Here is a 27,483-nt window from a genome sequence, read left to right as displayed (position 1 = left end):
TCTACAGGATTAGTAAATCTGCCCCAGTGTATATAGAAATAAAAGTTGTATGCATTGGTTGAATAATATTATATACAGCCTCATACTGATATGTGGAGCACAATTATTACAAATACAATATTTTTCACATAAGGCCACATTCACAGGAACGTATTTTGTTACCGTGTCCGTTCCGTTTTTTTGGCGGATAGGATGCAGACCCATTCATTTCAATGGGTCCGCAAAAAAATGTGGACAGCACACCGTGTGCCATCTGTGTCTGATCCGTAGCCCCACCAAAAAAAAAAAATAGAACATGTCCTGATCTTGTCTGTTTTGCGGACAAGGATAGGCATTATAATGTATCCGCAAAAAAAAAAAAAAAAAAAGCCATACGGACGTAATTTTTTTTTTGTGTGGACCGCAAAACACATACGGTCGTGTGAGTGTAGCCTAAGGCCTATGGCATTTCATTTTTCCAAAGATGTGATTTTCATGACTTTGCTTACGCCCCGAGTCTCAGTGATGTAAAAGACATATATATCAAATTTCAAGAAGATTGGATAATATTAAGGGGTTGCACACATTGATCACTTTTATTACTACTCTGACACCTGTACCTAGGAGGTTGGTCTAAAAACAACTTCAGTTTGAGGATCCCAGGGGCTCTGCATCAAACAAGGTGGACGGCAAAGGCAATATATGCACTTAAAATTGTCCTCTTCACTAAACAGTTGAATATTCCTCAACGAGAATTGAAAGGAATGAAACGGGTTGCACATTTTGTCAGTCTCATATATGTTCGCTTTTTGCACGAGGCAATTGTAAGTTGATGGGCTCGTTCACATCTGAGGTGGCTGTGATATAGTTCCACACTGCGGTCCCAGACCTCTACCTCCCTTACAATGAAAGTTCTCGCTTCCAGCTGGGACATATTGAACCACTCTGCACTGAAACATGAATGGTCAACATCGGATTTCTTTATTTCACAGTACATGCATTTATGAGACATTTTGGCGGGAAATTCCAGATGAAACTGGAATGAGTCACATGTTACAGTAAAACAGCTTTAGACAATACTGGTGTTTACAATCTGTTTGTATACATAAAGTCTAAATTCTTTACATATCAGCTAAGTTAATTTAGATGCTAATTTAAATTACAGATTGCAGTCATGTATGCAAGGGTCATCTTATCTATTTGGTGTAAGCCCTATTCAGAGGGTAACGGGGAGGTGCTAGTGAATTTTCAACTGATATCCGTCTGTCTTTTTTTTGTAGTGTCACCATCTGGTGGGATGTATCTGCATGCTGTAATTAAGAGCATTCTTGAACACTGCATTTCAAAAGGAAACAAAGTATTTTCTCTTGAGCCTTTATAATCACTACCAGGGACAGTTCCTGATTCCTATATCTGTATATCTGATAATCAGCTCCAAAGAATGATTTGGATATGCTACAGCTTCTGAGCACTTTACCCAGATGCAGACGTCAAAAAAGTGCTCTCAAAGTTGCTAAGAGACACCTTTGGTATCTGTCAGAAACAAACGTAGGATTGGCTTTTTTGGACCAACGTATAACTCAGGCTGTTAAGGAAAATATGACTAAAAATTTAGAAACCAAATCTGCAATAGAAATGAAATTATTAGAGGGTAAAATCCTAGTTTTTGAAGGAAAAAGACCTGAGACATTGTTACTAATAAAAGAGACGTTCTTTGAATTGTTTGGGATCCACAACGTGACAGAATACTGCAGTGATTTTATAAGAAGCCATGTGAACGCTCTTAAGGTGGTCAATGATACTGCAGAAAGAGGAATTACTCGGATTACAAAAAAAAAAAAAGTTTAACGAAATGGTCAGGGACAAACGAGAAAAACAATTCTTGTTAAGGGTAGTTGAGCATCACAAAAGTCGTCACCAAGCTAACAAAAGCAGGGATTGCATCATTCAAAGTTGATTAACATCACACGTTTTGCCTATCATACTACCTATTAATCTTAGTGTCTAGTTTTAATATTTTAAGCTTGTGATTTCTAGTTTTCCCAATTAAAGTAATTAACATTGAAAAACAAATGTTGCCTACTTTTACAAAACTGATCAGTGTGCAACCTCTAAATATTATCCATCTTAACATTTGGCATATATCTTTTTCAACACAGACGACTGCAAAAAAAAAAAAAATTCCCATTACAAAGTGAAACCCTAATGAGGCCTTATACCATATCTGTGGGCTCCATTCAGTGTTTTGGCTCAGTCACTGATCAAATATGGACGTGTGAAAGCAGCCCAATAGCTCTGTGCCATCGTCAAAGGGGTATGTCATTTCTGCATTAGCCCTACCTACTACCAATGTGGCAACAGCTATTTTGGCACCCTGATTACTTGTATTGGCTTCGCCTGCTGCCAGTTTAGACCCACCTACAATGAGGTTCCTTTTAGATTATTTTTTTTCAGGGCCATTTCAACTGAGTTATCTGGTAAGTGATAGAGGACCTATCCCCAGGATAGGTCATTATTATGACATCAATGCCGATCAGCTGTTCCGGGGAGCTGAAGCTAGATCTGAAACTGATTACATAGTCAGAGGATGTCAAATATTTTCTCATGGATAGCCCCTTTAAAAAAGCTACGTGTAAGAGTACAGCTACACATAATACATTGTATGAAAAGTCATGTTATGTGAGGTCGTTAGAAGAGTCTAGGATGGGAAATGGCTCTCCCACACAAAGCATGTTTCCAGCAGACCACTCCCTTATTTGAAACTGGCCTTAGAGCAATAAAAAAAAAAAAAAAAAAAAACTTTAAAAAGCAGACCCAAACAAAAAGCATTTTAAATTAAAAGTATACCGATTAAGCCTTCCAACAAGTCAGATAAAAATCATGATGGAAACTGCAGACCTGTGGCAATAATTCTGAATGAAGAGTGTCGGGTTTGTTTTGAGAAAACAAAAGTTCCGTTCTTTATACAATTCTGTCTGTAAAAGCGCAATAGACCCCTGAAAAGAAGTGTGAACAGATCCATGTGCTCATTTACATGCTACAGCTCTGTATAAACCTCAGAGGTGGGGGTCTAATAGAATTCTAAGGGCCTCCATATGTAATTGGGGCAATACAATTATTGTTCTGTCAAATTAACAACTCCAATGAAAATATGTATCTCGCATCCAAGCACGTGTTCTCACTAGGGCAAGGGCCGTAAAGCTGCTGCCTGTGGCGTCTGGCAGCAGCTATCTTCCAAGAACCAAAGTATCAAGCATTTTGAAATCCAACTTACATATTCTCAATTTTTGGCCTCCAACCCAATATCTGCTGTGTAAAGTGTAAACCAGCTTAAGGCTGCTTGAATACAAAATTTCAAGTGTAAACCTAGCCTAAGGTTTACTCATTTTTCATGTTGCCACCACAAGAGAGCCCATTACCCCCCATTCATCCTGTCACTTTCATATCACCGTCCAAGCTCCCATGACAAACACTTTGGTATACCAGATTTTGTTAGTTTATTTTATTGTACAAAGAGGGTAGGTTCACGCAATGCTTCCTGCGTTGGAGGCGATCCTGGGCCACAAGTCTGCACACTCCTTTGCCACAGGGCCTGTGATAGCTGAACCTGAAGGGGGGAAAAAATAAAAATAAGAAACTATACATAATAACTTGCTGTATTAAGAATACCAGTGGTGTTAACAAAAACTGAGCTCAAATCTACTTCACTCAATTCCTTAAATTGGCTTTCAGGCCATTTGTGGGATTTGGGTCTTCTATATACAGAAAGAAAACATTGTAACATTACGGATTGAAGTAGTACAGCACATGTGGCTGCCCCTTCACCCAAAAGTAACGTATTTATCTCCTCTTCCACGACAACTCACTATGCCACTGTGACGACACAGCAAGTGCTTTAAGAAGAGGTGCTTGGTCTTACCATATCCTCTGCTGCAAAATGCACAAAGAAAATTAGAATTTCAGACTCCTCACTGGCCACACACTGCAAAGCCCATCACAGACATCAATGGCAGATCACTAGGACATGCCATCAATGTCAGATAGGTGCAAGCCCCAGATGTGGGACCCGCACCCAGACCCCCGAAGAGCAGCAGCACATGCATGGCCATCAATGTCTGAGATGGGTCTAAAGCAGGCACACTCAACCTGCAGTCCTCCAGCTGTTGTAAAACTGCAACTCCCACAATGCCCTGCTGTAGGCTGTTTGGGAATGCTGGGAATTGTAGTGTTGCAACACCTGGAGGTCCGCAGGTTGAGCATGCCTGGTCTAAAGGGTTGGCCCAAGTGACAGGCCACTGAAATCAGCATGCCTGTCACTACTTATGCAGCTGTCACGAGGCCAGACAGGTTCCCTTTAACTGTACACAATAAATCCTAAAGAAAGGCAACAGGCAACGGATAAGAAATCAGTGTTACCATTTCTTCTGCTGTCTGAATTCATGGTCATTGCCAAATGTGTGAGCAAAATAGCCAGAACCGCTATGTCTGAAAGGAATCTGTCACCGCCTTTATGTTGTCTCCCCGAATACAGTTTGAGAACTTTACAAGTTACTAACTTCTGCACTGGCAGGAATAAGTCCTTGCATTCATGAGCAGCAGGGAAAGAGTCACTCACCTGCTGCTGACGGACCCAGTCCTCCCTAGGCAGAAACAGTCAATCAGCGAGAAGGGTGGGCACCGCTATTCCTTCAGCTCATTGCACACCAGCATGGAGGCTAGAAATGGTACGCTTATCAGAAACTACATTATAAACAAAATGCGCTGAAATCCACATTCCTGTCATTCTCATGCTTTGGAGAGGGCAGCTATAAAGTGGCGACAGATTCCTTTTATGCAAATGACCCTAAGGGTTTCAGGATAGTCTCAATTCATTAATGGAAGAACAGCCTGGCAGCACCTTATATCACTACGCCAATGATTAGAACCTTTCTGGTATCCATTTCAGCATAATAGGAAGTGAAGAAAGAGGAACCACAATGCTGAACAAGGTAAGAAAAACCTTGGCCTACATTTTGCATATACTGATCGTACCAGGCAATCTTTGTGATGAGCAATAAGGCTCCTTTCCAATCCAGTACATTCATGTCATGCAAAGTGTGGGCAACAGTCTGACTTTCACTGAACGCAGGGTTTTATTGGTGTACATGTACATTTCAGTGATGGGGAAGTTTCTGGTTGCCTTAACAAAACAAATGCAAACCTGTAAGAGGGGAAACTACTAGTGACAAATGACTGCTAATATAATGTCTTACTGCAACATAAACATGTATTTGTTAGCTGATCGTAGGGCATTCCCATCTCAGACACTGATGGCATATCATAGCAATAAGTAATGATTAAGTACATGTAGTTGGTCTGAAACACGTTGAGTGTCAGGGTGCTGTGATCATTTGTATGTGCTTGCTGTACTCAAAGGATAGTCACAGCTTTTAAGAACGGTGCTGGTTTTTACTTTGTGGATTACAAAAAGTCAGGAATCGGACTACAACTGAGCACGTCTGGTACAAAAGAGGTACAGGCGAGCTGGAGCCTACTTTTGCATATGAATATGCTATCAATGTCTGAGATGGGAATACCCATTTAAAGTAACAGGTGCCCTTTAAAAAGATGACAATACGAAGTACCCGACTAGAAATGTCTAGCAAACTATGGGAAAGCCTCTGACTACCAAAGCTCTCCTATGAAACTAATTTTATTTAGTACATTAAACAAAGGGATTATGAAGTAATGAATTCAGTACTGTAACCATCCCCCAACCAAATCACAATAATGCTCCGTAATCATGTCACCACAGCAGATGAGACTTCATACATACCTTTCATTTCCCCCTTATTGTTAACTATCACCCCTGCATTGTCTTCAAAATATAAGAAGACCCCGTCTTTTCTCCGATACGATTTTCGTTGTCGTATTACCACTGCCGGATGCACTGTAATAAGAAAGTCCATTTTTAGCAGCAGGCTTTGAACAGATACATTCCACAGGCCAAATTAGGGCTGCAGCAAATGATTATTTTAGTAATCGAGTATTCCACCAATTATTTTTACGATTAATCGAGTACTCTAATAAGAAAAACCTTCTTAAAATAACATCGCTTTATAAAAATATTTTTATTTCTTACAGTGGTATAGCAAATAATTGCACACACAAGGCTTCTTTCACAGCTGCAATATACATTCTGTCAGAAGAACAGCCGACTAGAATGTACCATATTGGGTATAGCTGGATACTGCAGCGATTGACTAATGGGTCCGGCCTTGTTACAGCATTCAAGCTGTGTTCTGGCAGACAGAACAAAAAAGCTTTGGACGATACCCAGCATGCATGCCAGAACATGGCCAGATGGCCTTCGACCCCATTATAGTCAATGATAGCATATAGCTGGTTGTATCCCGCTATACTCAATACGGTATACTCCAGCAGGCTGTTCTGCCAGAATGTGAATCTAAGGTTATTGGGGGGGGGGAGAATGGTGGCTAGGTAAACCCCCCTCCCCTTGACCAGACCTGTGAAGGGAAGCCTACTTACCTGCTTCCCTAGGATGGAAACTACAGTTTTGGCTCTGCAGCAGTGATCTACTCCACGTGAGTCATGTGATGCAAAGGTAGCAGCTCACTTCAGTGGCCAGTGAGAGGCTGCAGCAGTGTCAAAATGTAAGTAGAGATCCTGGGAGTGTAAAGGGACAGCTGAGGCCATAGAGGGAAGGAGCCAGTGCTGGGGCACAACCCCTTTAAAGGGAGTCCATACTTTATAATGGAATAAACCTGGTCAACGGAGTGACAATCCCACTCATCGCCTCCATTTTCTGCACCCAAGCTGGTCCCCTCTGTCTCCCCAAGAAATCTAATAAGGCATGTCACATTACTGATTGAAGTAGTACAGCACATGTGGCTGCCCCTTCACCCAAAAATAACGTATTCATCTCCTCTTCCACGACAACTCACTAGGCCACTGTGAAGACACAGCAAGTGCTTTAAAGAAGAGGGTACAGACAGTGCGCCCATCCAATCTAAGATGTACAGTGCCCCGGAAGGAATGATGACCTAAAAATCCTCCTATGTGAAGGAGACAGCCTGCTCAGTACTTACCCCTCCATTGTAAGCGCTGTGGAATCGGTGGTACATGACCACAGGAATGGATGAGAGCGAGAGGGGGAAGTACTGAGCAGGCTATCTCCACGCCACTGCCTCCTTTAAGTTACCTGACTTATCCTAAATGGTTAGGGCACTTTGGGGGAAAGAATGGTGGTTAGGTAAACCCCCCTCCCCTTGACCAGACCTGTGAAGGGAAGCCTACTTACCTGCTTCCCAACGCTGGCTGCTCTCCTAGTGCTGACATGTCCCCCTCCCCCAGTGCCTCCATGCCATCCACCATGTCCCCACTCCCATTAGATCAGCCCCTCCATGCCATGTCCCCCACCCAGCACCAGCAGCCCTTCTATGCCACCCCCCACTCCACCAGCCCCTCCATGCCATTGCCATGATCATCCATGTTCTCCAGCGCCATCAGCCCAGTTCAAATCACAGGTGCCCCCTTCAAACCCCCCGCTAACTTTATACTTACCTTTCCTGGCGCTGACATGGAGTCCACAGGAGACGGACCGAGTCTTCTTCCCAGCATGCACTGGGAGGGACCTGACATCACACAGCGTCAGCCAACGCACCGACTGTGTGCACACAAGGCCCTGGACAGTGCAGCGCGGTGCCAAGTCGGGAGGCCGCGGAGCGTTTAGTGAGAGGCTTCACTTCACTCACGCTCCATGGTCATGCGATTTAAACGAATCCTCGATGCGGGGAAACTGCAGAGGATTTTTTTTTTGCCTTGATTACATCGATGAATAGTTTCAGCCCTAGGCCAAATCATCCTAAACAGCCTGATACAGACAGCAGTTACACACCCAAAATCAGGTACTTAGATCCTAAATGTGCTGGGAAAACCCAGATACATTTAAAGGAGTAGTGCACCTCTTGGGCAGACCTGCTAAGGGAAGCATACTTACCCGCACCCTGGCTCCACACTCCTCTCCCCAGCCTCAGATGCTCTGCTCCCAGGATGTACATTTCCGTTTTGAAGTCGTCGCAGCGGTGACCTGCTACCCTTGTGTCATGACAAGTGGTCACACTGCAGGGAACAGGTCATGGCTGCAGCAGCGTCAAAACTGAAGTTTACATGCTGGGAGCGCAGTGGAGAAGCCAAGGCAGGGGAGAAATGGACTCTGGTGGGTGGAAGCCAGTGCCGGAGAGCAGGTAAAAGCAGACCTGCGAAGGGTGCGCAACCCCTTTAAAGGATGTCCATTTTATAAAACCTTTGACATGTTACATTGACAAGTCACAAGTTTTGACTGTTGGGGGATCTGGACGCCAAAACAAAAAGGGGCAGGTTCTCTCAGCTGAGACTTTAGCCATGATCAGCTATCCCTAGCATCGAGTGTGCAACGTACAGATCCATCTATTATGAGTCTGCACACTGTTCACTTCGCATTGAGGACAGCTGATAATTAAAAAGGGGTCCGAGTTCTCTGCTGACAGATTCTGGCCCTTCATTTTCAATCAGTGGGGTCTCAGGACCTGAATCACACCAAGTAAAACCTGACACGTCAAAAGATTAACACTACAGTGACCAACAAACTATGCATACGATTGTTTGCGCAAACCAACCACACTAAAGTAAGAGAATTACATTTTTAATTCAAGCGTCTCAGGTAGGACAGATTGGCATATGCAACTCACCCTTTTTTCTTAGTTCAGGCTTTCCTTTTTTAACTGTGGCCATCACCATGTCGCCAACGCCAGCAGCTGGCAGTCTGTTCAGGCGACCTTTGATTCCCTTGACGGAGATGATGTACAGGTTCTTGGCACCTAACAAATATGGACAGAAAGGAATCAACATCACAGACAAGACAGACCAATCCATAAAAATGAGAACACAAAAAAACATGGTCAACGGAGTGACAATCCCACTCATCGCCTCCATTTTCTGCACCCAAGCTGGTCCCCTCTCCGTCTCCCCAAGAAATCTAATAAGGCATGTCACATTACTGATTGAAGTAGTACAGCACATGTGGCTGCCTCTTCACCCAAAAATAATGTGTTCATCTCCTCTTCCACGACAACTCACTATGCCACTGTGAAGACACAGCAAGTGCTTTAAGAAGAGGGTACAGACAGTGCGCCCATCCAATCTAAGATGTACAGTGCCCCGATGCACTGGAAGAAATGATGACCTAACATACACCTTGCATGGCTTGTTACCTGTGTTATCAGCACAGTTGATAACTGCGCCCACGGGGAGACCGAGGGAGATGCGAAATTTCGCACCAGAAGAACCTCCACGTCCTGGAAGAAAAAGCACAAGATTTAGTACATTGAACCTGTCACACAGCGTTCCATAACTCCAGAGTCCATTAGAAGTCATTATAAACATCTAAATATTGGCTTTAAAGAGGTTCTCCAGGGTTTGGTAAAAATCCTCCTATGTGAAGGAGACAGTCTGCTCAGTACTTACCCCTCCATTGTACCAGATTCCACAGCGCTCACATGACCACAGGAATGGATGAGAGCAAGGGGGAAGTACTGAGCAGGCTATCTCCACTCCACTGCCTCCTTTAAGTTACCTGACTTATCCTAAATGGTTTGGGCACTTTTGGGGGGAGAATGGTGGTTAGGTAAATCCCCCTCCCCTTGACCAGACCTGTGAAGGAAAGCCTACTTACCTGCTTCCCTATGCTGGCTGCCCTCCTAGGATGTAAACTGCAGCAGTGATCTACTCTACGTGCGTCATGTGATGCAAAGGTAGCAGCTCACTTCAGTGGCCAGTAAGAGGCTGCAGCAGTGTCAAAATGTAAGTAGAGATCCTGGGAGTGTAAAGGGACAGCTGAGGCCATAGAGGGAAGGAGCCAGTGCTGGGGCACAACCCCTTTAAAGGGATTCCATACTTTATAATGGAATAAACCTGGTCAACGGAGTGACAATCCCACTCATCGCCTCCATTTTCTGCACCCAAGCTGGTCCCCCTCTGTCTCCCCAAGAAATCTAATAAGGCATGTCACATTACTGATTGAAGTAGTACAGCACATGTGGCTGCCCCTTCACCCAAAAATAATGTGTTCATCTCCTCTTCCACGACAACTCACTATGCCACTGTGAAGACACAGCAAGTGCTTTAAAGAAGAGGGTACAGACAGTGCGCCCATCCAATCTAAGATGTACAGTGCCCCGGAAGGAATGATGACCTAAAAATCCTCCTATGTGAAGGAGACAGCCTGCTCAGTACTTACCCCTCCATTGCAAGCGCTGTGGAATCGGAGGTACATGACCACAGGAATGGATGAGAGCAAGAGGGGGAAGTACTGAGCAGGCTAAATCCCCCTCCCCTTGACCAGACCTGTGAAGGGAAGCCTACTTACCCGCTTCCCTAGGATGTAAACTACAGTTTTGGCTCTGCAGCAGTGATCTACTACACGTGCGTCATGTGATGCAAAGGTAGCAGCTCACTTCAGTGGCCAGTGAGAGGCTGCAGCAGTGTCAAAATGTAAGTCGAGATCCTGGGAGTGTAAAGGGACAGCTGAGGCCATAGAGGGAAGGAGCCAGTGCTGGGGCACAACCCCATTAAAGGGATTCCCATACTTTATAATGGAATAAATTAAAGGGGTTGTCTGGGTTCAGAGCTGAACCCGGACATACCTCAATTTTCACCCCAGCAGCCCCCCTGACTTGAGCATCGGAGAATTTTTTGGAGATCCGGTGACATACCGGGGCTCTCCATGGGGCTGCCAGGAAGCCTGGTGATGTCACCGAACACACTGCCGGACGGAATTTTCTGCATGGCAGTGTGTTATGATAAACAAAAGGGCCCTTGCCCTGCGCAATCTAGCGCAAGGCAAGGGAGCGCATCGGAGCATGCCATTATAGCCTCAGAGGGGCTGCCTGGGTGAAAATAAGGGTATGTCCGGGTTCAGCTCTAAACCCAGACAACCCCTTTAAGAATGGTCAAAACGACATAATGCACAAATCGAGAACAACAGGACAAATAAGACACAACCAAGGGAGTTTGGAGCGTGAATGTACTGAAGCTGTAACTAGACATTAGTTACATGTGCCATGAGACGGCTACCATTATACTACTTGGGGTCCATTCACACGTCCGCAAGTGTTTTGCGCTTAGCAAATTGCGGATCCGCACATGGCTGTCTCTATGATAGAAATTCCTATTCTTGGCTGTGACTGCGGACAAGACTAGGACATGCTCTTATTTTTTTTGAGGGGCCGCAGAACGGAAGTGCTGTCCGCATGTTTTGTGTTTAGTGTACCAGCCAATGCCCTACAAGGAGCCCATGAACAGGAATGAAGTCTGGGTTAGGAGCCACCATTAACCATTACTGCGGTGAGGAGCTCTGACATAGACCACCCCCGAGCTGGGTACAGTAGGAGAGAGGGGATGAGATGACAGGCTGGCATCATATGGGCAGCTACGAATCCCCAATACGACTGAGGCTACACTATGGCACACTGCACCCGGTGACCACCCCCTGCCCAAACCCACCATAGCACATACAACTTACATACAGAGCTCTCAAACATGGCTGTGCAGGCCTCCGTGCTCCACTACCAGAGAAGATCCGTCCCGGACCCTCAACCCATCGTCACATGCCCAGTGTACAAGGGGGAGACGTGTGCGGGCGCCGACAAGACTCAGACTGGGCGCTGTGACAGGAGATGGACACGGATTGCAATGCGGCAGTCGCGACCCTTACCTCTCTTAGACATCTTGGTTCCCGGAAAGAGAAAGCAGGCCGCAAAGGATGCCGGGATATAGTACCAGCCACAGAGCGAGCTGGGCGGGCGGGTCACGTGATAACGCAGTTGGCGGCGCGCATTTTACGTACTGCCAACCTTCCGGTTAGTAGGAGCCTATGGAAAGGCTTCTAGGGTTGGTAACCCTGCAAGGTGCAAATGTGACGGGACCTTTACTAAAATACAGCTTGCTTGCAATGCAGGGACGTCCGTCTCATCCAGATTCAAAGGCCTCCTGGAAACAAACTGGATGAGCTTTTATAGAGAAGCTAATAACTACAAAACCATGAAAAATCCTCTCCCTCCTATTTCACTGCTGCCCCTGAATCGTGCAGCCCCATGCAGGAGCATAGTTGGCCTGGTTCCTCATAGTGGGGGAGATTTATCAAAACTGGCTTAGTTGCCCATAGCAACCAGAGTCCACCTTTTATTTTCCAAAGGAGCTGTGAAAATGTAAGGTGGAATCTGATTGGCTGCTATGGACAACTAAGCCAGTTTTCTTTTACTGCAGGATGTAATGGCATCACCATCCACATGTTTTACACTAAGTATCCCATATGGACAGGAGGAACATTACAAACGTCATTGATGAGTATCTTCTTGGTGCAACAAATTTAATGGTGTGATCCACACCCTGGTAATGTCTAGGACTTGCGTCAATAAATGGCCATAAAGGGCGAGCGCTAGGGTTGCCACCATTCCCAGCAAAAAATACCGGCCAAGTTAAGCCACACCCAAAGGGGTGTGTGGTTGTGGGGCGTGGCTTAAAGGGGTTGTCCCATGGACAATGGGGGCATATCGCTAAGATATGCCCCATTGTCTTATAGATGCAGGTCCCACCCCTGGGACCCGCACCTATATCGAGAATGGAGCCCCGCAAGGTGGTGGCTGGAGGACTCCGGTCCGGCCACCACCAAGCCGGCTCCCCATAGAAGTGAATGGAGCGTACCGCGCATGTGCGGCCCCTGCTCCCATTTATTTCTGTGGGGCCAGCGCTTGGCTATTTTTGCCGGCCCCATAGAAAATGAATGGAGGGCGGCTGCGCATGCTCAGTGCGCCCTCCTTCACTTGCGGGGTTCCGTTCTTAATATAGGTGCAGGTCCCAGCTGTGGGACTCGCACCTATAAGACAATGGGGGCAACGTGGTGTTAAGTAGCTATCATATTGTGGCTCCCAATAATAATAATGCCCCGATTTGTGCCGCCCAGAATTAATAATGCTCCATTAGAGCCCCCAGTAATAGCAATGCCCCCATTAGAGCCCCCCCCAGAATTAATACTGCCCACATTAGTGCCCCCAGTAATAGTAATGCCCCCATTAGTGCACCCCAGAATTAATGCCCCCCATTAGTGCCCCCCTGTAAGAATAATGCCCCCATTAGTCCACCCCAGAATTAATGCCCCCAATTAGTGCACCCCAGTAAGAGTAATGGCCCCATTAGTGCCCCCAGTAAAAATAATGCCTCCATTAGTCCCCCAGTAAGAATAATGCCCCCATTGGTGCACCCCAGAATTAATGCCCCCTAAAAATAATGCCTCCATTAGTCCCCCAGTAAGAATAATGCGCCCCATTTGTCCCCCAGTAAAAATAATGACCCCATTAGTGCGCCCCAGTAAGAATAATGCCCCCCATTTGTTCCCCCAGTAAGAATAATGCCCCCATTAGTGCGCCCCACTAAGAACAATGACCCCCATTTGTTCCCCCCGGAAGAATAATGCCCCCATTAGTCTCCCCCAGGAAGAATAATGCCAACCATTAGTGCCCTCCGCAAGAATAATGCCCCCATTAGAATAATGCCCCCATTAGAATAGTGCCCCCAGTTAGAATAGTGCCCCCCATTAGTGCCCCCAGTTAGAATAATGCCCCATTAGTGCCCCCAGTTAGAATAATGCCCCCATTAGTGCCCCCAGTTAGAATAATGCCCCCATTAGTGCCCCCAGTTAGAATAATGCCCCCCCATTAGTGCCCCCAGTTAGAATAATGACCCCAATTAGAATAATGTCCCACTAGTGCCCCCAGTTAGAAAAATGCCCCCAGTTAGAATAATGCCACCCATTAGTGCCCCCAGTTAAAATAATGCCACCCATTAGTGCCCCAAGTTAAAATAATGCCCCCAGTTAGAATAATGCCCCCATTAGTGCCCCCAGTTAGAATAATACCCCCAGTTAGAATAATGCCACCAATTAGTGCCCCCAGTTAGAATAATGCCCCCCATTAGTGCCCCCAGTTAAAATAATGCCCCCCCCCCCTTAGTGCCCTCTTCTCTGCTTCTGCAAAAAAATAATTTAAAAAAAGCACTCACCTCCTGCTGAATGGAAGCTCAGGACAGGACCTGCGCTCCAGCATGATGACGTCTCGCAGGTCCTATCCTGAGCTTCCAATCAGCAGCGCAAGCAAATCGAGGAGGTGTTTTTTTTATTTTTTATTAACACGGGGCGGGGAAAGGGGGGAAGGTTAGCTAGGGGGATAGGTAAAGGCTGCACTAATGAGCGCTCCACAGTGAAAGCTGTGTACCGCTAATAGGTTTTAGAAGAAAAAAAAACACTATTCTCAATATAGTAAGGCCTTATTATTATTATTATTATTATTATTACATGATTATATATTATTTATTATAGTATAGCCTTTTAATATGGTTTTAAATCCAAGAGAGAAAAAATAAAGAACAGAATTTTTTTTTACATCTCTTCTGGGATCTCTACATGCACGATAAACCACTAAGGCCTCTTTCACACTTGCGTTGTTGGGATCCGGCATGCACTTCCGTTGCCGGAGGTGCCCGCCGGATCCGGAAAAACGCAAGTGTACTGAAAGCATTTGAAGACGGAACCGTCTTCCAAATGCTTTCAGTGTTACTATGGCACCCAGGACGCTATTAAAGTCCTGGTTGCCATAGTAGCTAAATGTCGGCTCCGGCAATGCGCCGAAACGACGTTTAGCTTAAGGCCGGATCCGGATTAATGCCTTTCAATGGGCATTAATTCCGGATCCGGCCTTGCGGCAAGTGTTCCGGATTTTTGGCCGGAGCAAAAAGCGCAGCATGCTGCGGTATTTTCTCCGGCCAACAAACGTTCCGTTCCGGAACTGAAGACATCCTGATGCATCCTGAACGGATTTCTCTCCATTCAGAATGCATTAGGATAATCCTGATCAGGATTCTTCCGGCATAGAGCCCTGACGACGGAACTCTATGCCGGAAGACAATAACGCAGGTGTGAAAGAGCCCTAAGCTTTAGCATTACCGCATAGACATATCTGTTTGTTCTATGCTTATAAGCTAACGTATATTACTGGTGTCTTTCTAATCATACATTGTACCTATGAATAAAGCAGTAATATGTAGATTAGCTTTATGAGCAGATCTCAGTGTAGTGAAGCTGTTAGGAGTATTGTAGTAATCCCTTTTAGGTTCACACCAGCTTGAGAGAGAGAGACCACAATGGAGTATGATAGAACTGGATATTTTACTCAAGAACGTCTTCAGTAAGTGGTTCAGTACAGATTTATAATATAGCCTCTTAATGAACAGGAACACAAGCAACCTGGTAGCTCAAACAATTATTAACGGTGACAGTCTCTTTCTAGATTATTCCAATGTTCTTTATCCACCACCAAGGCACTCCTAGATATCAGCCAGTGCACAATGTATATGTATTTATAGTCTACTTACATGCCAAGTAACGCCCACTTAACTTTATGGTTTCCCTCTGGTTCTTCCTGGGCAGGGGATGTATTTCCTGCAGTGATGATGTTTCAGGTGTATAGCATCAAATTAGGCCCACGTGCGGCTTGCTTTGGATAAAGTCTCTGGGCCAGATTTATCATTAGCTCAGGTCAGAATAATGGAGTGAAAAAGTCCCAAAAAAGTCCCAAACGCTAAAACTGCGCACAAATTTGCGACTTTTTTCTGCTCTGCACTATGCTCGCCAGTTTTCTAAAAGTGGGTGTGTTTTCTTATGTAAATGAATCTCTAGACAGATTTACTATTGGGACTATTTAAAAAAGTCGCAAAAAAGTCGCAATTTCACTCCAGTGAGGACCATGCTTATCTTATGAGACTTTTTAATAGAACATGCGACTTTTTCATAAAAACGTGCGACTTTTTCGTAAAGATGTGCGACTTTTGTAAAGCTGCTTACTGACGGATAAACTGCTATCGTCAAACCACATTTATTACAGTCTTAAAGGGCCGATCATAAATCTGACTTGGCTAAAACTGACTTTAGCCATATGTGAAAGTGGAGTGAGCTGTCAGAGTAATGATAAATCTGGCCCTATGTGTGTAGTCTGCACTTGTTGGAGGAAGCTTCTCTTCTCAAAGCAGATGATCAACTTCTATCATCCTGATTTGTAGCCTTGCAGGACTTTATGCACCATATTCTCTGAGCTCTCTCTCCTCTCTGCTTCTCTGCCTCTCAGCCAGAACTTTTCTGTTCCTTCCAAAAAGTGACATCATTCAGAATCTTTGTACAATTAATGTCCAAAATAGATGCAAGGTCTTGCGCCTAGATGGCAGCAGAGCACCAGTAATGGTATTGGAATGCACAAGTCAATATTGTTTTGAAGGGGGTTTGCCACTATCAAACTTGTACCCCTTACACATTCCCCCTTTTTAATGAGTGCAGTCCCTGCGCTCCAACTTCAAAGTCCCGGAGATGGCCAGGCTGTACTCCCCGTGTAGACCGAGGGGGGTATCTTGACCCATCAGCTTCCTTTGTAACTGGAGGGGTGTCCCCTTCAGACTCAGGCCTAGGTTCAACATCCCAGTTTCCTGTGCTAGGGTCGACTATCCACCATTTTGACTGTTCTTGTACCGGGCCTTCTTCAATACGCTGAGGTAGAGGTTCTGTAGCAGGGAAGGTGCAGGGTCTCAGCATATTCCTGTGGAGATTTCGACTAGGTCCTTCCCGATTTTCTGGCTTTACTTCATATACTGGGAAACGGGGGTCAATCTGTCGGACCAACACATGTGGCTGCCGCTCCCATTTGGGCTCCAACTTCCCCATCCGTCGAGCTCACTTGTTGCGGACTAACACCCGATCTCCAGGTTGGAGGGTAACTATCATAATCGGTTCCTTGGTCTCTGAACGCTGATGTGCCTACCTTATTAGAGTACAGGTTCAGACGGTATTGGTGCTCTTGCAACCACTCTGTTGAGGTCCATTGCTCCACTTCTTCTTCAGGTTGCTCCATCAGTAGGGCTAGCATTAGCCCTCCAAAACATCCAAACAACAATTGGTGGGGGGTGTAGCCAGTAGTGCTATGGATGGTGTGATTGTACGCCCATACCACATTGTCCATAAACTCTGGCCAGCGCTCTTGATGCTCCTCTCCTAATGTGCGGATCATGCCCAAAAATGTCCGATTGAACGGTTCGCACACACTGTTACCTTGTGGATGAAATGAGGTTGTTCTCAACTTCCGAATCCCATGGTACTGACACAGTTCCTGAACAACCACATCTTCAAAATTCAGACCTTGATCAGACAAAATTCGCTTGGGACATCCATATGGCCGAATCACATGCTTCCACAATGTTTCTGCAGTGGTGGTTGCTGTCTGGTCATATGTTAGCACAACCACTGCAAACTTGGAGAAGTGGTCGATGCAGATGAATGCATATTTGTGCCCGGAGGTCACGGCTTTTACTGTCAAGAAGTCTGTAGTTAGAAGTTCAAATGGTTCATTTGTCACAATAGTCAGTGGTGGGGCATGTTGTTCCGCAGCTTTGGGGACAGCACACTGCGGACAAACCTTGCACACTGTCTCTGCAGTTTGTGCTACCCCTGGTGCAAAGAAGTAATTCCTCAGTAATTGAACAGTCTTTTTTTTCACACAGCCGTGGCCTGAACTACGATGGATTACCTGACATTTGCCACTGAATCTGGAGGCATTACCACTTGCCAGATTTCACAATGTTCTTTGGGAATCCAGATTCGCGATATAGCACTTTGTCTCGAACTTCCAGTTTTTCCCACTGTCGCAAGAGAGCATGTCTCCAGGGAGTCAGACTTGCTCGTTCTTCATACTTTAATTTGCATTTCCGTCTGACTGCCTCTTGTATGCGGGCCACATCAGGGTTATTGCTGTGTTTTATCTCCCACTCTCTCTTAGTGGGTAACTCAGAGGCCAAAGTGTCAACAACCACGACTTTACACTTCCCTGCTCTTTGTGAAGTTCGTATTGGAGGTATTTAAACTGCTTCCAGTTGTTCATCCACTTCAGGGCCCGAATGATTTATCGGTCTTCGCGAGAGAGCATCCTCAGTCCTGTTGTTTTTTCCCAGCTTATAAAGGACCACATAATCAAACCGGGCTAAGTGGGCTACCCAACGCTGCTCCAATGCCCCCAGTTTTGCTGTCGACAAGTAGGCCAGAGGATTGTTGTTCGTATAGATCTCCACTCAACTCCTTGCTAGATACTCAGCAAATGTTTCTGTGACTGCCCAGACTATGGCCAGCAGTTCCAGGCGGAAACAGCTGTAATTAGCTGGATTTCTTTCTGTGGGCCTCAAACTTCGACTGCTATATGCAATTACCTTCTCTTTTCCGTCCTGAATTTGTGAGAGGACTGCACCCAAGCCTTGCAAACTGGCATCCGTGTACAATAGGAATGACAATGTAAATCTGCAAATGCCAACACGAGGGCTGTCATGAGCTTTGTTTTCAGTTCCTGAAATTCAGACTGATGGTCTCCGGTCCACTGTGATGTCACCTCTGCTTGGCGAAATGTTTTCATTTTCTGAGGATGCCCAACTAGCAGTTGGTGCAGCGGAGCTGACGTTTTGGCAAAACCTTCAATGCAGAGCCGATAGTATCCCACTAGGCCCGAGAAGGCTCACACCTCTGTCTTTGTCTTTGTCACCGTCCACTCCACCACGGCTCTTACTTTCTCAGGGTCTGGAGCCACCCCATCCAGAGACTACATGGCCTAAGTATTGTGGGGTTTTGCTCTGGTAGACAGGATTAGCGGACGCAGTATAGAGGCAACAACAAGTTCTTTGGACCAAACAGTTCAGTGTTTTATTCACACTTTAGGCAAGTGACAAAACAAGCAGTCATAAACAAGCAAAAAGTCACCTTGCTGTGTTGGTGATAATTCACACTATGTGGCAATTCTGCCTCAAAGAGTCCTTGAGCATAGCAGCACCAACCTGTTTTCCCGCCAAACAGGTAGCAAGCCTTCATCCAGACACAAGGCTCCCAGATCCCAACACAGAGACCTCGCTTCTGAGCCCAGCTGCCTATTTAATGACAGCCAGGTGCTGCCAAAACCCGGATCGGCACTTAAAATCTGGTCCGGTATTTGACCTCACCTGGCACATGCTGGGAGGAAAATACCTGTTTTCCCAGACCAAACCTGTCACTGCCAGAGCTTTGGGACGTTCTCACAGCTCTGTTTCTCCACCCCTGTGATGATGTCACTACTAGAGCTGGGAGGAGTTCTCATTGCTCTGTTTACTTTTGGTTTCCTTCCTCCCAGCTGTTCCTCATGCGTTTGATTTCCCTCTCTTTATATCACCCCTCCTCCTATTGTAGGGCGTGGATTATAGTTCTCATTTCAGTTGTAGCTCTTGCTTTAGTATCTTCACTTGTAGCTATCAGTTCACTGGACCTGTGTTCTGCTGCAGCAAGCACTCCGGATATTGCCAGCTGTCCTTGGATCCGTCTTCTCTGCGGCTGCAACACCTTCAGCTAAGTGTACAGACATTGTTGTGTACCTGATTATTTTCTGACTGGATCTGAGGTGGCCACGGTTCCCTCCATATACTGAGTAGGGCACCGGTGGCCGTGCCCCTTCCACTATTGTAGGGGTTACAGTGGTCATCAGTCTTAGGCATGTGGGCATGCCTCGTTCCGCCATTTGGATCCGGGCATGTGCTTTAGCAGCATAGGGAGAGCTTTGAGGGTCTGACAGGGGTCACCCTTTATCCTCCCTAGTTTGGGTCCGGTCAGTAGCTCTTTTACTGTGTATACTATTGTTGCTCACATACAGCCGTGACATTATAATCCACCAAAACCGTCCTTTTTTGACATGGATCCGCTTTCTGGCCTGGTTGACCGCATGCAGGGTCTTTCTTTGGAAGTAGCGGATCTCCGTCAATCTATGACTCAGCTTCAAGCATTGGGCTCTGCTCCGGCTCATGGAGTCTGTTGCGAGCCAAAGGTCTCACTTCCGGAAACGTTCTCCGGGGGCAGTGAGAATTTTGTTCGCTTCAGAGAGGCATGCAAACTCAATTTTTGCTTGTGTCCCCACTCCTCTGGTAAGGAGGAGCAGAGGGTGAGGATTGTCATCTCCCTGCTCAGGGGTAATGCTCAGACTTGGGCTTTTTCGCTGCCATCAGGGGATCCCTCCCTTCGATCCGTGGAAAGATTTTTTGTGGCCCTGGGGCAGATTTATGATGACCCGGATCGTGTTGCTCTGGCCGAATCTAACTTACGTGTTTTATGCCAGAACAAACTGTCTGCGGAGCTTTATTGTTCTGAATTTCGGAGATTGGCAGCTGATTCGGGTTGGAATGATGCTGCACTCCGGAGTCAGTTCTGTCATGGTCTCTCAGAGAGATTGAAAGATGCGTTTGCTTTCCATGAGAGACCAACGTCCTTAGAGTCTGCCATGTCATTGGCGGTACGCCTTGACAGGCGTCTAAGAGAAAGAAACGAGACCTCTCTGTCCAGCCATTGTCAGTCTAGGGGCAGTGGTGCGGACTCATTCAGTGTGCAGGGGCCTCATCCTGTCTCGCTCCCCTCTGAGGAGGAGCCCATGCAGCTAGGTCGACTTGCCCCTGATAAAAGAGGATTTAGTCCTCAGAGTATGGTGTGTTTTTGTTGTGGGGGCATAGGTCATTTGGCAAATGTTTGTCCGTCTAGGAGATTCTTGAACTGTACTAAGAGCGATAATAAGAGGAAAAACCTCAAAAGGTAAATCATCAAGTTCTGCTTCATCTGCTACTTTGGGCAAAGTTGATGTAGGAATTGATGCTTTTCCTCTGACCTGCAGTTCCCGTTTTATCCTGTCTGCCAGGGTGGCGCTAGAGAGCAAAGTCATTTCTTGTGAGATTTTTGTCGATAGTGGAGCGGCCGTCAATCTTATTGACACTCAATTTGTAGCCATGCATGGTTTTCAGGTTTGCACATTAGAAAAGGATATACCTGTTTTTGCTATTGACTCTGCTCCACTCTCACAGAGATCTCTGAAGGGCATTGTTCACAATATCTGGCTAGCTGTAGGTGACACTCATGTGGAGGATATATCTTGTTTTGTCCTTAACGGATTTCCTTCTCCTCTAGTTTTGGGGTTACCCTGGCTCACTAGACATAACCCCACTATTGATTGGCAAGGAAGGCAAATAAATGAGTGGAGTGACTTTTGTAGAGAGAATTGTCTCACAGCGACTTTTGCAGAGGTGTCTACTAAAACTGTGCCATCATTTCTCTCTGATTTCTCGGACGTGGTTTCCGAGAGCGGTGTTCAGGAGCTACCTCCTCACCGGGAGTTTGACTGTCCCATTAACCTCATTCCTGGCGCCAAGCTGCCAAAAGCACGCCTCTACAATCTCTCACAACCGGAAAGAATCGCAATGCGAACTTATATCTCCGAGAGTCTCGAGAAGGGGCATATTCGTCCCTCAAAGTCACCTGTGGCCGCGGGTTTTTTTTTTGTTAAAAAAAAAGATGGCTCTCTGAGACCTTGCCTAGATTTTAGGGAGCTGAACCGTATCACGATTCGCGATCCCTATCCCCTTCCTCTGATCCCGGACCTCTTCAACCAAATTGTTGGGGCCAAGGTGTTTTCCAAATTGGATTTGAGAGGCGCGTACAACCTGGTCAGGGTCAGAGAGGGGGATGAATGGAAAACGGCCTTTAATACCCCTAACGGGCATTTCGAGAATCTCGTTATGCCTTTCGGCCTGATGAATGCTCCGGCCGTCTTTCAGCATTTTGTTAATAGTATTTTCTACCATTTAATGGGGAAATTTGTATTGGTGTATCTTGATGATATTTTGATTTTTTCCCCTGATGTTCAGACCCATCAGGATCATCTTTTTCAGGTTCTGCAGATTCTGCGGGAAAATAAATTGTACGCCAAGCTGGAGAAATGTCTTTTTATGGTATCGGAGATTCAATTTCTGGGTTTTCTCCTCTCTGCATCTGGTTTTCGCATGGATCCGGAGAAGGTCCGGGTTGTACTTGAGTGGGAGCTTCCTGAGAATCAGAAGGCATTGATGCGCTTTCTGGGTTTTGCGAACTATTACAGAAAGTTCATTTTGAATTATTCCTCTGTTGTCAAACCCCTTACTGACATGACAAAAAAGGGGGCAGATTTTTCCTCTTGGTCGGAGGAGGCGCTTGCAGCCTTTTCTAAGATTAAAGAGAGTTTTGCGTCTGCTCCCGTCTTGGTGCATCCCAATGTTTCCTTACCTTTTATTGTTGAGGTGGATGCTTCCGAGGTGGGTGTGGGTGCGGTTTTGTCCCAGGGCCCTTCTCCTGCCAAATGGCGACCCTGTGCCTTTTTCTCTAAAAAACTCTCCCCGGCAGAGAGAAACTATGATGTGGGAGATAGGGAGTTGTTGGCCATCAAGTTGGCTTTCGAGGAATGGCGCCATTGGTTGGAGGGGGCCAGGCACCCTATCACCGTTTTTACCGACCATAAGAATCTGGCATACTTGGAGTCGGCCAGGCGTATGAATCCGAGACAGGCCAGATGGTCTCTGTTCTTCTCCAGATTCAATTTTGTTGTTACATTCCGACCTGGGATAAAAAATGTGAAGGCTGATGCTCTCTCTCGCTGTTTTCCGGGAGGAGGAAACTCCGAGGACCCGGGTCCCATTTTGGCGGAGGGGGTAGTTGTTTCTGCTCTATATTCCGATTTGGAGGCCGAGGTCCAGGCTGCCCAGACTGAGGCACCTGCCTGTTGTCCTTCTGGGAAGTTGTTCGTGCCTCCTGAGCTACATCACAAACTCTTTAAGGAGCATCATGATACGGTTCTTGCTGGTCACCCCGGGAGTAGAGCCACGGTAGATCTCATTGCTCGGAGATTTTGGTGGCCGGCTCTTCGTAAGTCGGTGGAGGGTTTTGTGGCTGCTTGTGAGACGTGCGCTCGCGCTAAGGTCCCTCGTTCACGGCCTTCAGGTTCCCTTCTCCCGTTACCCATACCTTCCCGTCCTTGGACACACCTGTCCATGGACTTTATCACGGATCTTCCTCGTTCCTCGGGGAAGTCGGTGATCCTGGTGGTGGTGGACCGTTTTAGCAAGATGGCTCATTTCGTACCTTTCCCTGGTTTACCCAATGCTAAAACGTTGGCGCAAGCTTTTGTCGACCATATTGTTAAATTGCACGGCATTCCCTCTGATATTGTTTCCGATAGAGGCACGCAGTTTGTGTCCAGGTTCTGGAGGGCTTTCTGTTCTCGCCTGGGGGTTCGGCTGTCCTTCTCTTCTGCTTTTCACCCGCAGTCGAATGGTCAGACTGAGCGCCTCAATCAGAATCTGGAGACATATTTGCGCTGTTTTGTGGCAGAGAACCAGGAGGATTGGTGTTCATTTCTCCCTCTTGCTGAGTTTGCTCTGAACAACCGTCGTCAGGAATCTTCTGATAAGTCACCATTCTTTGGTGCATATGGGTTCCATCCGCAGTTTGGGACATTCTCGGGAGGGGCTCTTTCTGGTTTACCTGAGGAGGAGAGATTTTCCTCGTCTTTGTCTACCATTTGGCAAAAGATTCTGAGTAATCTTAAAAAGATGAGTGAGAGGTATAGGCGTGTGGCTGATAAGAGACGTGTGCCTGGTCCGGACCTGAATGTGGGTGATCTGGTGTGGTTGTCTACAAGAAATATTAAACTGAAGGTTCCCTCCTGGAAATTGGGTCCCAAGTTTATTGGGCCTTATAAAATCTTGTCAGTCATCAATCCTGTTGCCTTCCGTCTTGATCTTCCACGGGTTTGGAAGATACATAATGTATTTCACAGATCTCTCTTAAAACCATATGTCCAGCCCACGGTACCCTCCTCTTTGCCTCCTCCTCCGATTTTGGTTGATGGCAATCTGGAGTTTGAGGTTTCCAGAATTGTGGACTCTCGCATTGTCCGCGGTTCTCTTCAGTACCTCGTTCATTGGAAGGGTTATGGTCCTGAGGAGAGGATGTGGGCTCCGGTGTCGGACATTAAAGCCACTCGCCTCATCAGGGCATTTCATAGGGCTCATCCTGAGAAGGTGGGTCCTGGGTGTCCGGAGTCCACCCGTAGAGGGGGGGGGGGTACTGTCACTACCAGAGCTTTGGGACGTTCTCACAGCTCTGTTTCTCCACCCCTGTGATGATGTCACTACTAGAGCTGGGAGGAGTTCTCACTGCTCTGTTTACTTTTGGTTTCCTTCCTCCCAGCTGTTCCTCATGCGTTTGATTTCCCTCTCTTTATATCACCCCTCCTCCTATTGTAGGGCGTGGATTATAGTTCTCATTTCAGTTGTAGCTCTTGCTTTAGTATCTTCACTTGTAGCTATCAGTTCACTGGACCTGTGTTCTGCTGCAGCAAGCACTCCGGATATTGCCAGCTGTCCTTGGATCCGTCTTCTCTGCGGCTGCAACACCTTCAGCTAAGTGTACAGACATTGTTGTGTACCTGATTATTTTCTGACTGGATCTGAGGTGGCCACGGTTCCCTCCATATACTGAGTAGGGCACCGGTGGCCGTGCCCCTTCCACTATTGTAGGGGTTACAGTGGTCATCAGTCTTAGGCATGTGGGCATGCCTCGTTCCGCCATTTGGATCCGGGCATGTGCTTTAGCAGCATAGGGAGAGCTTTGAGGGTCTGACAGGGGTCACCCTTTATCCTCCCTAGTTTGGGTCCGGTCAGTAGCTCTTTTACTGTGTATACTATTGTTGCTCACATACAGCCGTGACAAAACCTCTCACTGTGTCACATACCCCCCCTTTGTATAACCCTGAGGGGGTGAACACATCCACTTGAGAGGGGAGTGGTCAGTCACCAGGCGGAATTTTCTCCCCAATAAATAATAACGGAGAGATTCTAGTGCCCACTTGATAGCCAGGTACTGTCTCTCCACTATACTATACCGGGTCTTGGCTGGGGTGAGCTTACGGCTAAGGAAGACAACGGGATGCTCCTCCCTGTTGACTTCCTGAGACAGTACAGTACCGAGGCCTACTTCAGAGGCATCGGTCTGTATTATAAACTCCCTTTTGGAGTCGGGCGTCACCAAAAACTGGGACCCGCACAGGGCCGACTTCAAATCGGAGAAAGCCTCTTCCGCCCGATCATCCCAGCGAACCATCACTGATTTTCGTCCCTTCAAGAGCCCTGTCAAGGGCACAGCTAGAGTAGCAAAGTGGGGAACAAACCTCATGTAATAGCCCACCATTCCCAGGAATTACTTTATTTGCCTAGTGGTGACAGGTCGGGGCCAATTCCGTATCGCCTCTATTTTGTTCACTTGGGGTTTGATGACTCCACGCCTAATGACATACCCCAGGTATTTAGTCTCTTATAACCCTATCGCACATTTTTTGGGGTAAGCTGGTTAGGCCAGCTTTCCGAAGGGAGTCCACTACAGCCTGCACTTTGGGTAGGTGACTTTCCCAGTTGGTACTGTGGATGACAATATCGTCCAGGTAAGCCGAAGTCTACCGACGATGTGGATGAAGCACAATGTCCATTAGTCGCTGAAAAGTGGTGGGGGCGCCATGCAGACCAAAGGGTAAGAACTTATATTGATACAGCCCCTCAGGCGTGATGAAGGCAGTTTTCTCTTTGGCAGCCTCTGTTAAGGGCACCTGCCAATACCCTTTTGTGAGGTCCAAAACAGAAAAAAAAACGGGCTTGTCCTAACCTCACGATGAGCTCATCCACTCGGGGCATGGGATACGCATCGAATTTGGAAACCTCGTTAAGTTTTCGAAAGTCGTTACAAAACCGAAATGTCCTATCCGGCTTGGGTATCAATACTATATTACTGGCTCACTCACTTTTTGACTCCTCAATGACGTCTAGCTGCAACATTAGCTGCACCTCCTCCGATATGGCTTGTCGCCGAGCCTCGGGTACCCGTTATGGTTTTAATCTGACTTTTGCCTGAGGCTCAATGATAATATCATGCTGGATTATGGAAGTGCGTCCACGGAGGTCAGAGAACATCTGTGTTCCGACTAACGAACTCCCTGGCCTCCTGAGTCTGTTTAGAGGAGAGGCTGTCAGCAATTTTTACTGTTGCATCAGACAGAAAACCCGTTCGCTGGCTGTCTTCTGTACAGGTTTCCCTATCTTTCCACGGTTTGAGTAAATTCACATGGTAAACCTGCTCCGACTTTCACCGCGCTGGCTGATGTACCTTGTGGTTTACATCTCCAATTTTGTCGAGTACCTCGTAGGGCCCCTGCCACCTAGCCAGGTACTTACTTCCACGGTCGGCACGAGAACCAAAACCCAATCACCCGGGTTAAAGATCTGGACCCGAGCCTGCCGATTATAGACCCGACTCTGGGCTCGCTGAGCTGCCTCCATATGCTCCCTAACAAGAGGCAACACTGTCTCTATCCGATCTTGCACCTAGGTATCGTACTCAATGACACTTTTATGTGGAGTGGGTTGTTGTTCCCACGCCTCTTTGGCCACGTCCAAGAGACCACGAGGGTGACTGCCATATAGCAGTTTGAAGGGTGAGAACCCAGTAGAGGCAACAACAAGTTCTTTGGATCAAACAGTTGAGTGTTTTATTCACACTTTAGGCAAGTGACAAAATAAGCAGTCATAAACAAACAAAAAGTCACCTTGCGGTGTTGGTAATTCACACCATGCGGCAATTCTGCCTCAAAGAGTCCTTGAGCATGGGGGCGGAGTTTGCGCCAGACAGAGATGGACTCATAGTCTGCTGCTCTGCTAGGAGGTTTGTCCCTAACACCAGCAATCTTCAGCACAAACAGGCGAAAATGGTAAAAATTGGGAACCCCAAGCAAGGAGAACACCTGGCTACCCCCAAAAGCCAGATCTCCGGCGGAGATATGGAGAAATTTCTTAAGAAAGCGGCCGCAACGATCGCATCCAGGGAACCTAAAATGGCGCCTGCCTCTCAGCCTAAAGCCCCAAAGCGCGCTCCTGCACGATCGGAGGGAGAAAGCGATTCTGAAGATATTCAGGCTGGCTCCGAATTACCGCTTACAAGAAAATATCTTGACCGGGCTCTCAGCAGGGTGATGGAGCCGATTCTCACAGAACTTTCGGCATGCAGGCAAGAGGTGAGGCAAATCGGGGATAGGGTAGAAACCCTGGAATCCCATCAAATCGCTTCCCTATATCCTCAATCGGCAGTGTCAGCTTCCCTCCGCCGATGCACTGCCCACCTGAATGAGCTGCATAGCGCTCTTGAGTATCAGAAAAACAGGGGGCGCCTAAATAATTTAAGGTTCAGAGGGTTCCCAGAGTCGGTTCTGCCTGGCGACATCTCAGCAACCATACTTACCATATGCAGTTCATTGCTGGGCCCCGATTTCTTACAAGATGTCATCATTGAACGCACTCATAGGGCCCTGCGTCCTAAACCCAAGCCGACCGAGCCGCCCAGAGATATCATCTGTAAGTTTCTGAACTTTCCGGTCAAAGTGGCCATCTTAGAGGCTGCACGCAACCATCCTGACCTAGCCTATGAAGACTCCAGGCTGGAAATTTATCAGGACTTAGCTCCTTCTACTTTGAAAA

The 27,483-nt window shown here is 46.7% G+C and overlaps 1 protein-coding gene and 3 non-coding genes across 4 annotated transcripts; all 4 read right to left on the bottom strand.

The window, feature by feature from the left end:
* Positions 1-3,457: 3,457 nt before the first annotated feature.
* Positions 3,458-11,831, bottom strand: RPL23 (ribosomal protein L23). Its single transcript, XM_040436654.1, has 5 exons — positions 11,732-11,831; positions 9,231-9,314; positions 8,709-8,837; positions 5,795-5,908; positions 3,458-3,586 (listed from the first exon to the last, which is right to left on the bottom strand). The coding sequence occupies exons 1-5, from the start codon at positions 11,742-11,744 to the stop codon at positions 3,504-3,506; spliced, it is 423 nt and encodes a 140-aa protein (XP_040292588.1). The 5' UTR covers positions 11,745-11,831; the 3' UTR covers positions 3,458-3,503.
* On the bottom strand, positions 3,753-3,885 carry LOC121006690. Its single transcript, XR_005780372.1, has one exon. It is a non-coding gene; the product is annotated as a small nucleolar RNA SNORA21 (small nucleolar RNA).
* LOC121006687 lies at positions 9,004-9,136 on the bottom strand. The gene has a single exon (XR_005780370.1). It is a non-coding gene; the product is annotated as a small nucleolar RNA SNORA21 (small nucleolar RNA).
* On the bottom strand, positions 10,019-10,152 carry LOC121006689. The gene has a single exon (XR_005780371.1). It is a non-coding gene; the product is annotated as a small nucleolar RNA SNORA21 (small nucleolar RNA).
* Positions 11,832-27,483: the final 15,652 nt, after the last annotated feature.

Source organism: Bufo bufo, chromosome 6, assembly GCF_905171765.1.
Source record: "Bufo bufo chromosome 6, aBufBuf1.1, whole genome shotgun sequence".
Taxonomy (NCBI): Eukaryota; Metazoa; Chordata; class Amphibia; order Anura; family Bufonidae; genus Bufo; species Bufo bufo.
This window is presented reverse-complemented; position numbering and strand designations above follow the sequence as displayed.

What these genes read in the sequence shown, in the direction of transcription:
- RPL23 (XM_040436654.1), bottom strand. An exon ending in CAACTGTGCTGATAACACAG is followed by an intron (nt 8,838 to 9,230) that starts GTAACAAGCCAT and finishes CATATTTGTTAG; the next exon opens with GTGCCAAGAACCTGTACATC. An exon ending in GCCTGAACTAAGAAAAAAGG is followed by an intron (nt 5,909 to 8,708) that starts GTGAGTTGCATA and finishes TTCTTATTACAG; the next exon opens with TGCATCCGGCAGTGGTAATA.